Source organism: Cyprinodon variegatus, unplaced genomic scaffold (assembly GCF_000732505.1).
Source record: "Cyprinodon variegatus isolate N-32 unplaced genomic scaffold, C_variegatus-1.0 Scaffold510, whole genome shotgun sequence".
Classification (NCBI taxonomy): domain Eukaryota; kingdom Metazoa; phylum Chordata; class Actinopteri; order Cyprinodontiformes; family Cyprinodontidae; genus Cyprinodon; species Cyprinodon variegatus.
The window spans coordinates 440561-452467 of NW_015150963.1; the positions used below are offsets into that span (position 1 = coordinate 440561).

An 11907-nucleotide genomic window follows, 5' to 3' on the forward strand; every position below is an offset into this window, starting at 1 on the left:
GTTTTGCAGATCTTAAGCTCCTGGTGCACAGCTGAACTCCATCACCTCATCAGTGGACTGCATTAAAGCCTCAGTCATCCAATACCACATACTTCCCTTTAGCCATTTGGAGAGAAAGCTTTTAGCTGACAGCTCTGCTTTATTCTGTGGATGAATAGCTCTGCTTTACTATGCTAGATTCTTTAAAGTTGTTTGGTGGATTGGAAGCTTTGTAGAGGTTCTCTGTCATTTTCTTCCACTTAGTTTTCTCCTGTTTTGTGGCTAGACAGGGAGCTCAGGTACTGTTATTTTATCTAATCCCGTAAGAGTGATTTGTATTTTTAGCCAGAATGCGCATCGTTTTGGCCTTGGAGACCCTGATGAGATCTGCGTCTGTTTTTTTTTTTCCCAATTATGAAAACTTCATATTGTTTAAATAAATCCTCTTCATGCTGACCTTGATCTAGCAGTTCTCTTATTCCCCTAGATTGGGGATCTGCAACATGTGGCTCCAGAGCTGCTCTTTAGGCTATAAATGATATAAAGAGCTAACTAATATACTTTGTTTAAAAAACACCAGGCTTAGGAGCTTTAGTTGCTTTTATTAAGAATATTTGAACTGAATTTCCACATCAGAATTACATAAAAATATGCTTTTAGAGTCATTTTTCTATTTATTAGCTTGGAAATTATTTGTTTTATCATTATTTTAAAAGGTGAAATACCAATAAACATTTGATTGTTTAAGATACACCAGATTCACTACGACAGATACTTAATAAAAATAATAGATGGTATTTGATTAAATAGTCATTTAATATTTTGCGGCTCTAAATGACTTTTACCTAGTCGGACTCGGGGGAGAAAAAGGCTCTTTGGATATAAAAGCTTACAGATCTCTGCTCTAGACTCTATAAAAGGTTTGTAACAGAGCTGAATAATCGAATCTGTTTAACAACATATGCATCAAAAAAGGGTCCGACTCATGTATTCTTATATTTCCCATGCATGATTCAGATCCCTTCCAATGTAAATCTATAAATGGGACGAAGTGTGCGGTGTGTAAACCAGGAATAAGCAGAGGCTTGCTTACTTGCAGGGATCTGAACAGGACTCCATCTTTTTCTGGAGGCCAGAGGAGACGAGGGCAGGATGGTAGGAGGAGGCTGGTGCGGTCAGGAAGTTATAGATGGCTACAGCAGCGAGAAGCACACAGGCCACTGAGGCCAGGGCGACCAAACACCTGTAGCACTAACGGAGAAACGGATGGATTTATTCATTTAGTCCTGAGTGGAAACAACAGACTTAAGATGAGTTGAAACGTACCAGCTGGGCTCTCTGGGACGATCCCTGCTTGTTTCCCTCTGCATCCAACTGCACACATTCACACAGTTAGTGCTCAACTCTTCATATCAAACAGATTATGGCTGCTGAAACTAAAATCTGCAACTGATTTTTTTTTTTTAATATATACAGTCGGCTCTGCAGGTTTTTTTTAGAGAAGTAAACATGTGAGTGAAACTTCCAATAATCCCTTTCAATTGTCACTTTACTTCCTGCTTTGGCTCGCTGTAAAACAGTGACCCAATAAAAGTATTTTAACACATAAGGAAAACAGAAAGAAACAAGAAAAAATAGCTTCATTTGCTGTATTAATACACAAAATTATTAGTATGTTAAAGTTATTTAATCGCTTATTGACACAGATCAAGGCACTAATCATAAACAGTCATCAGGATTAATGTTATATGAAAAACAGTATTTTAAAAAGAGGGAAAAAATGGCTCACTGACCTGGTTATAGGGGATGTCGGTCTTCATGTTGACAGACGAAGTGAGATGTTCCTCTGCGACTCTAAAAGCAAACATGGAGAAAATAAATCGCAGTTTTCCATCTGAACAACATCAGGCGATCAGGCTCAAGATGTGAAACTCAGAGCCAGTGATGACAACCAGATTAGAAAAAAGAACAAGGTGAAGCAACCGTTTGTCTGGACTAACAGAAGATACCGTTCAGTATTTATAGTTTTTAAGGCTTCAGCTGGCCGCTAATAGAACAGCGCCTTCAGATGGAGTCATGTCTCCTGTTCAAACACTAACCTCTAACAACAGGACAAAGAGAAGCTTCCAGCCGTTTAAACCTAAAGACCATCAGCTGCACGGCTCAACTTTAGAACAAAGACACGCAGCTCTGCGTGCTGCTCAGGATCAAACTCAACACTAATCATCAGTTCACTAAATGGGTGGGAAAAAAACAACTTTCAGCTGAAATCAACCCATGATGAGAGAGGAGGGGAAGTTTGGATGCTGACAGCAGCAATCAGGTCTGCTAATGCTGTGAAATCACCGAGAGGGCAGAGTCACGAGAGAGAGAATCATGTGACCGATCGCTTCTACTGGCACATGAACACAGCATGCAGCTCAGTGGGCTCAATAAGCCGGAAAAACAAAAAACTAATAAATGTGTCTGGATTTACCTCAAGTAGACAGGGTACATAATGGGCTCCACATAACTTTATAACCTCCATCTAAAGTATTAGTGTTATACTACTTATACTAAAACATTAAATGGTCCAACTGCTTCTGTTTAAACCTGAAACACTTTATTCAATTAAATTCAGTTTATTTCTATAGCGCCAAACCACAACACATGTCATCTCAAGGCACTTCCCAGTTCACCAGATCATACAGTCAGTTTGATTCAAAGTTTTCTATCTAAGGAAAACCAGTTGATTGCAACGACTTATTGACTCGTAGGCAATCCCTCACACTAAGCAATGCTTGTAGCGACAGTGGAGAGGAAAAACACCCTTTTAACAGGAAATAATTTACTCCTACTATGATAAAATATTATAGTATTAAGAAACATATTACCATTAACAACTATTCATTATCTGATTTTAATTTTATAATAACAAAAAAATATGAACTCTGCTATAAGAAAAAAACTACACCAAACATGGTCCTAGTTTTCAAGTAAACATCATCATTGTGCTGAATAATTCTTTTTTTCCCCCAACTGATTTTACATCTTTTCTTTAAAAAGGTTTCTGTTTTTTTTTTTTTTTATCTTAAGCTTTTTTTTTTTATCTTTAAACTAAGTATGCGAGGGTTGTAGCTACACATTGTTTTATAATCTGAGGTTTGAATTAGTTTTATTGTGCAGTAAAATCTTTGTTTTACTTTTTGATTCGTTTAAAATCTTATGTTAATTCTGTCAATAACTCTATACTTTTATTTTCCTTTTTTCTTTGCTGTTGATTAACTAAATTTCATCAATTTAGATCAAAAAAGGATAATGGTATTCCAACCTGTCCAGAGTAAGAGGGAAGATATATCAAACTGATATTAGCTGGTGAGTTAGCTAGCTCAAGAGCCATAGTTTTACATTTCCACATCTTGAGTTTTACAGTAGGTTCCAATGTTTATGCGACGGGCTGGCAGTGCACAGCAACCAGTGGGGGAGGGGCAGGAGTAGGACCATGTTAAGGTGTGTATTGACTCTAAAAGGACTGAAAATTTTGTTTTATTTCTTAAAGTTAATGAATTAATCATTTTCTTCATTCATACAGGGTTTTTATAAGTCTGGACTTTGTGATCCTTGAACTTTTAGACTTAGATTTTATTTCTTCATTTTGTTTACACCAGTGTAAAACAAAAATAAATTTCGTTTGGAACAGATCTCTGTACAATTTAGTCATTTTTTTTCATTTCATTCATTTTTTCCATCTTTTCAAAAGAATCCCAAACTTTTCTTGTTTCTTCACACTACCACTAATGTTTTGTTTACAATGAGTCAAGAGGGAAATAGGACACTGAAAAACCCCAAAAGCACCTGTTGATAAGCTATATAGCAAAAAAACAAACAAACAAAAAAATTAAAACAGGAAAAGATTTGCGGCATAAAAAGAAAGAACGGATTTTACTGAGGAGGAAAGTCTCGCTGTTAGGAGAAAAGACTGAAAGTTGCTGACGGATCAAAACAATGGAAAGTTAAACACACTAGAAAAACACCAACTGACCTGTAATCGTTCACCCAGGTCAGTTAAAATCCCTGCTAGAACTGCGTTTCGGTATAAACCTTAAACATAACAACAGTTCAATGCCTGACTGACTCATATCACATTCAAAACACTGAAATTTAGCGCTAAACTGCTATTATTTTGGAGATAGCTTCATCGTAGACCCGGGTAGGAGGTCACATGACCAGGCGAGGAACTTCTTCTTCTTGAATTTTTTTATGGTGGATGGCAAAAACGTTAGGTGAGCATTACCGCCACCAGCTGGTAAGGAGTGTGGACCACATGCCAAAAACAAAACAAAACAAAAAAACTATAACTCAAATATAACCTGATATCCTCTGCTCCCTGATTCCGTTTGCAGTAAATCAACAATATCAAGTTTAATTTTCATATTACTAAGTCTTCTAACTAACTTGTTTCTCTGATTAAAATAATTCCTACAACTCAAAATAACATGTTCCACTGTCTCATCTTCCCCACAGTCACATTTCCCTGTCTGATGTTTCCCTATTAAAAAATAATGACCTATTCAATCCTGTGTGTCCTGAAATAATTATCTCATCTGTTCCTTTCTGTTCCTTTCATTTGTCCAATTCTCTTTTGGATTTTATAGAACCACATTCCTTACTTTTCATCTTTCCATATCTTTTTTTGTTTGTTTAATTATACCCTTTATTTCTATTATACTAAAACTAACATTAATATCTATCCACACCCAGGAGAGGAACTTGTCCGCCAGGGTGACGTAACACGACCTCAGGCGTGCACAGTATTACTTTCACCGCATGAGGTCGCTGTTTCACGGGACTTGAACATTGTTGCGCTTCTTATTAAATTACAGTTCGCGGAAAAGTTGACAGAATAAAACTTTACTTTCGGAAAAATGAGAGCTGGTATTTATAAAATATTTACCCAGCCAAAAATACAACGTAGCAAGTTGAAACTGGACTTTTAAAAATGTATTTGTCGTTATTCTTCTCAGAAACGGATCTAGAAAGAGTGAGAGGGAGTAAAAAAAAATCATAAAAAGCTTTAAAATATATTTAATCCACCCAACATCAAAAGGGTAAAGACGTAGAAACCATTACACTTCTTAGTTGGCATTAGTATCACAAAACAGTTATTGGTTCAGTGGATTTAGACCCTCGTTTGTGGTGAAAGGATTTGAACCTGGGCCAAAAGACCAAGATGCCAACATTTAAATGAAACAAATAAGATGAAACAAATAATCTTCCGCCATTGGACTCACTTTGAGGAGCTCCACCTTGTTTCCGGGAGCTTGAAGTAGAGTCACGGCATCTCTTAATTCAATTAAGTTCAGTTTATTTCTATAGCGCCAATTCACAACACATGTAATCTCAAGGCACTTTACAGTTCATCAGATCAGATCATCCAGTCAGATTGACTCAAAGTTTCCTATCCGTCTAAGGAAAGCCAGTTGATTGCATTGACTCATTGACTCAGATGCAATCCCTCACACTAAACATGCTCTAAGACAAACGATCAGTTGTTGCTTGGGCCTCCCTTTGGATGTTTTTGGAGCACATTCCAATAGAAGGAGAACCTCTTTAAGAGGTACTATGCATCCTGTCTAACCTATAGGAACACCCTGGGATCCCCCAAATAAGAGATGGTTTGGATTCTACTTATGCACCTGTTATCCGATCCAATCCAATTTTTGGGTAGAACCAGTGGTGGAGAGTAACAGAGTACATTTACCCGAATAGTCTACTTAAGAACGTTTTTGAGTATCTTCACTTTACTTGAGTAATTTTTCAAATATTGTACTTTCTAATGCACTACATTTCGAGGAAGCTGCCAGATACTTGTTTCTTTTGGCTCAGCTTAGCTTTGTAATCGCTGTTTTTCTTTCCTGAAATGTAATTTCAACATGTAAGATATCAGGAATTAATATGGACGGCAATATCTTAGAGATTTAATGGAATCGCACAAATGTGAGAAAAACTTAGAGCAGATATTGTTTGTCATGTGGCTAAGTTGTTCAGTAGGGTGAGGTATCAAATCAGAGTTATGTGTTTTTGTGGTTGTAGATTCGACCTCAAACCTCTATTCCATAGTGAAAGTGTGAAGAGAATCAAGACTCTACTGATTTCTTTTTGGTTTGTTTTTAAATAAGAAATAATAATCAGCTGTCCTAATTTTTCTTTTGGTATTTTTATGCTGAAGTTCTTTACAGGTGGTGTAGAACATCTAGCAGGTATCAGTACATCAGGTGGTTTCTGGAAGTTACAACATTCTTTAAAATTGCTCTGAAATTTATACAGAAATGTACTGATATTAGAACATTTTATTTTATTTTTGAATACTTATGTACATTTAAATGAATCTACTTTTGGCCTAGTGGTTAAAGCAGTGAGCTTTAACTCTGAGAAGGTTGAAAGTTCAATCGCCACAGCCTGCACTCTGGGTCCCTGAGCAAGACGCTTAACCCCACACTGCTCCCTGGGCGCCGCACAGTGGCAGCCCGCTGATCTCCAAGGGGATGGGTCAAATGCAGCAGTAAATTTCTGCTGTATGACATCAATAAAGTTCAATTATTATGATTATTATTATTATTTTTTAAACACTTAAGTATTTTCAGAGGTGAGTACTTTAAAACTTTAACTAGAGTAGATGTTTGACTGAGTAACTTTTACTTGTAGTTGAGTATGATTTGACTATGAGTATCAAGTACTACAGTCAAATACTTTGTCCACCACTAGAGAAAACAATGGAGGATGCAAACAACCATTTAAACATGATCTATTATTAATCTTCAGTCAAAGGAAACCAAATGAAAGACTTTAAGAGAATCAGTTACAGGAATTATAACAAACATGTTCCTGTGAACAAGGAATAAGTGGCAGCAGTGTTACTCAGACTTAAGAGAATTTGTGGAGACGATGTTCTTTGTACCAATAGGGAGACATAAAAGAGCAGTTGACAGCCCTGTGACCAAAAAGCACATATGAATAAAGATTCTTTTTTTTCCCTCTATATATTTTCTGATATTTTTTGCATTTTTTTTGTATGTTTATACAGATTTATAAGGATATATGTCCAAGGAGGTATTCTTATTTGTTTACCTTTTATGATGACATCATCAGGGTTCATCTGTAGCAGGAGCATCAGCAGCGGAGGGAAAACCTGTTTAAAGCTTAGATAAAACTAAGTGACCTATTTTTCTTTTTTTTCTTTCAATTTACAACTGTATTTGCAATATAAAGACTCTTGTACAAATCCCCTGTTAATCATACTGGATCTGAATAAGAAAAAGACATTTTTCAGCTTTGCAGAATTAAAATAAATGAACATTTCTCAATATGAACTGTGTAGAGGTACCTAGAGTGTTGTTAAAGGTTTGCCCGAATACAGGTTATACTACAAATACATCACTCTGATGGAAAATGAGGAAACATTTTTATTGTCGCTCAGAAGGAAGAATAAAAATCCAACAGGGGGCGCCAGAGCGCAAGAATAAACAGCTTATGTTAGGTGTGGTAATAGAAAGGAGCCTGGAGCCTAGTTTATTTCCACCAGCAGTCACAGGCACAGGGGGAAGAAATATCCACTTAAAACAGAGGAATGTGGCTTTATTTAAGGCATGATGAATGGGCCCAGTTACCTTTTGTTAGCAGTGAAACCAGCAGATTGATAAGAAAGAAAGAAGCAGAGAAATTCCAGGCTGGTCACACATGCAAACACACCTGCTTCCTTCAGGTTACTGGCAGCAACATTTCTTACAACATCTCTGCACCCCCAAAAACTGATATTAGATCGTAGCCGTGTCCTGGTGAAGCTGCCCTGGAGTGTAACCACAGAAACTAGGCCTGAAAAACCTAGACAGTTTTATTATTTTACAACAACAAAGACAGACATGGTGAGGTAATAAAGAACTGGGAGATTTCTCTTCTGCAGAATATAAATACAAGAAATTGCTCTTTATTTTATTATTATTACTTCTGTTGAGCACTTTTTGTGTCCTAAGTTTCCCATATTAGCAGAAATACATTTAAATTGAAACCCCAGCCCTAATTTGCTCCAACTCTGAAGGATGGCACACTTACTTATGCCTGTTGACAGTTTACCATAGCAGACTTTTTTCTAATCTCTTTCTAATCCTAATATTTGGTTGCCAGAAGCCAGTTAAGAACACTGCTGAGCTTTGGAAGGCTGTAGGTGTGTTAGTATTCATATGACCCTACCAGAGGATCGATCCCTGTGACTCACCACAGCTACACCTGAACTCAACTGTGGCTCAACTTTTATTACTTACACAACTTCCTGTTTTTTTTTTGTTTTTACAATGTATTCATGCTTAAATAACCTTCACTGTCTGGTGGTCAGTTTTTGGTCCTGTTGGTGGAGTCCATTTACTTCTGCTGCTGGTGGTCATACAAGTGAAAACCAAAATTCCAAAACTGAAAAAGCAAAATAAAACGAGAGCAGTGGTCTACGGATCTCTGTTTTTAATAAATGAGTGTCAGCCATTCCTCTTTTATTTCTATTGTGTGAGGACTGTGGCAGCTATTTATGGCTGCGATGGCCATAAAGGTAGTGACATCATTGCAGCAGGCTGTAATGGCTGCTGATGGTGTGCATGGAAACATATGAACATACTATTTTAGGACACTGCTTTGTTTTCCTCAGCAGATCATTTTCTCTAACTCATTTCTTTTTTGTTGTTGAAGAAATGCTAACAGGGACAAAGTTTAACCTGTAAGGGTCTCCTCAAGCAAAACGTTTTTATTGTGGATAAGAAAAAAGTTAATTTAGTAATTAGTTTAGATAAAATCTGTTCAGCTGAATATTTAAAACATATGAAAAGTTCATCTGCAAAAACAGATAAATGCCTTTTTTGAAAAAAATGAGCTGAGGCATGTTATTTACTCTTTGCATGGCACTGATGATGATGTTTTTTTTTTTTAAATTATAAAAACAGAGGTATTTTTGTGTGTGTTTTTGCAAATGAACTCTTTGTTTATATAAAAAAACAAATTTGACCAAACAGACAAAAAAAAAAAAAAAAAAACCTAGAGACATAAACATAATAACAAAATATAAACAGGACAAAACTGCAACTAAATAATAGGCTAAAATAAATCAAAACCTGAAAATAATTAAAAAATAAATTTAGTGTAAATTAAAGCAGAGTTTTAGTTTAATAAAGGTTGAAAGCAACTATTTAATTTACCTTCTTTATTTTTTGGTTCAGTCTGAAGTCTGGCTGGAGGCTTTAAATTCAGCTCCAGGTAAGACAAGAGGAATGAGCCAAAGTTTCGAGAATTGTGTTTGCATTAAACTTTAAACCTTTGTAAGAAAATAACCTCTAAAGTCCTGGATTGGGCCTGGATGAACAAACAATAATAACAGTTTTAAGTGAGATCCAAGATTTGTTTACCAAAAACAATCATCTTTGATTTACCAGCATAAAATCGTAGAATTTTATTTGTCATTCAGCTCTGGAAATAATGCAGTGCAGAAAATATGTGAGGTTTTGGGTCATCAGAACCTTCATGACAACAAAATAAATATAAAAAAACCAAAGGAAAAATGGTGAAAAGGTAAAATGAATAGGCCCTAAGATGAATTCTTGAGGGACACCACAGCTGAAAACATCCATAAAAAGGAGACTTTTTCCACCCAGTTTATCCGAATAGGAACTGCTAGACACATAAGACATCAGCATCTAATGGACTGAAGGCTTTTTAATGAGGTATCTCCAGGATACTGTCAAAAGTTTTTGCCTTTTATTTGACCAAAATGCTTGCTGTTTTTTGTCTTCTTCGAATTTCAAAATAAGTTACAGCATGTATTTTATAACTGACTTGACAAACGGGAAGTTCCTTCCTTCATTAATCTCCATGGTAATAACACTAAATAAAGGCACCTTAGATTCATGCTGATCTAATTGGTGTAATGCTTCAACTTCAACTAGATTTTCACACTGTATTTGCCAGCATTTATATTTTCACACAAAAACCACAGTTTTTCTTCATTTAGACAATAGTTTTGAAATTGCATAACTCTAATTGTTGTTACACCATCTAATATTTGTTACATTTTGTTTAAATTATTTTTTATTTTAACGTGACTTGAGCTGTTGCTTGAAAGCTCCTTAAAGGATAAGCTGAGGTTTTGAACGTGATGCATAAACTATTTAGCAGAGAAAATCTCATATGAATCACATGCAACTGCACTGTATTCATGAACACAGACTCAGAGCAACTTTATTATTATTATGATTTTTTTAGGTTAAAATAACATTTAAATCCCATAATGCAAATGATTGAATGCAGGACCAGTTAACAGGATTAGTACCTCTTCTCTTAACTAAACAACAGCTTGTATGTTTAGCCACTTAAAGCAACTTGGGTTCACACCCACATCAGGTAACATTCTGACTCATATATTCCTGTTTGGAGGTGAGGAGCACAGAACAAAGGCTCATTAGTCATTACCATTGATCCGTTCCCTCATGCCCTCAGTCTTTGTCTCTGTGCTGCAAACAGGCAGCCTCCAGGATCTCCGGAAAGCTGCTCACCTGTGCAGTTAAAGGATGCAGAGAAGGAAGTAGAGCAACCGCTATAAAGCAGGCGCCGCCCAAGTGACTATCAGAAACGATATAAATGTTTGCCTCTGCACGACATTCCTGAAGGCTCCTGGATAGCAGTCCAAACACAGACTAATACCATGCAGATTTGCTAATTCATAATGATTCATGCTCCACAAAACTATCAATGCATCCTTATTAAAATTGTTATTTGCAGTGAAAAGGAGAGTGCTTCTTATGTTGTAAGTTGGTGGGACAGGATGACCTGGTGAACTAACTTTGTCTCACTGTCAGAAAAAGAAAAGGTCTGGGCAATGGAGGGGAAGCTTCTAAAGACTCAAAAAAACTAAAGAATTTGACTATTTAAATCAAAAGATCACCAAAAGATCACTTATTCACTATAAATTATATGTTAAAGATAATGATGTGGTTATTTTTTAATTATATATTGGCTCATTATTAATATAATTGATGTATTGATCTATTGTCATAGTTAGTAGATGGCAAATAGTTTTTTCCCTAACTAGGTTTTCATCCAACAACAGAAAACTGCTATTGAAAAATAATCATGTTATCAGTCCTTGAGTGATTTAGAAGAACAGAGCAAATCAGTATAATACACGCACACACATGTTTGTTCTGCTATATTTAGTGAGGACCATGTGTTGAATCCACTGATCTATAATTATTCACTGGATTGCTAATTGCCCGTTGGTAGAAGGGGGTTGAAGTGAAGCCAAAGGCCGTCATGTTGGTACTCCCTAGTTAGACTGGTTGCAATGTTAACAATACGTGTGCTACAGCATCCATTAAAGATGATGTTCTCATTTTCAGGGGGGCTTAAGACTTTTAAAATAAAGATAAATTCATCACTTTGACGCAAACTTGCACACACTATCATAAGTAGATTACTTTAACTTATAATAAAAAAAATTGGCACATCACATATTTATAGTAATTATTTAGTTTCTAAATCATGTAAAGTGACAAATTTTACAAATCCATCTCAACAAAAGGAATGTGTTAATTTAACATAATAATACTGAACTGCCAAAAGTGCTACATTGTTGATCTACATGTACATAATATACATCTATTGATGACATTATTGTTGTTATAACATATTACATATAATTTTTAAATTTTACATGAAGACTGAATTACAAGTACATGTCTGTAAATGCTGTAGTATTTTCCTACTTGCTAATTGTGCATGAATGATGCCATATACCTTTATACTGTGTCTGTGCATTAGCCTTTAAAAATGTTTGAGTTATTTTTTTTTCCGACAACATAAAAACACAAAAAATGCTACAAAAACAACAGCGTCATCCACTTAATAAATAATTACTAC

The 11907-nt window shown here is 35.8% G+C and overlaps 1 protein-coding gene across 1 annotated transcript in view; it reads right to left on the reverse strand.

Moving 5' to 3' along the window:
- pld3 (phospholipase D family member 3) overlaps nucleotides 1-4185 on the reverse strand; it is a 15089-nt gene extending 10904 nt beyond the window's left edge. Inside the window, exons 1-4 of the mRNA XM_015390763.1 lie at nucleotides 4001-4185; nucleotides 1773-1833; nucleotides 1306-1353; nucleotides 1073-1230 (exon numbers count right to left, since the gene is read on the reverse strand). Of these exons, the coding sequence (XP_015246249.1) occupies nucleotides 1073-1230; nucleotides 1306-1353; nucleotides 1773-1799 (233 nt within the window). The 5' untranslated portion in view covers nucleotides 1800-1833; nucleotides 4001-4185. The remainder of the gene's footprint in view (nucleotides 1-1072; nucleotides 1231-1305; nucleotides 1354-1772; nucleotides 1834-4000) is intronic.
- Between the last annotated feature and the right edge of the window lie 7722 nt (nucleotides 4186-11907).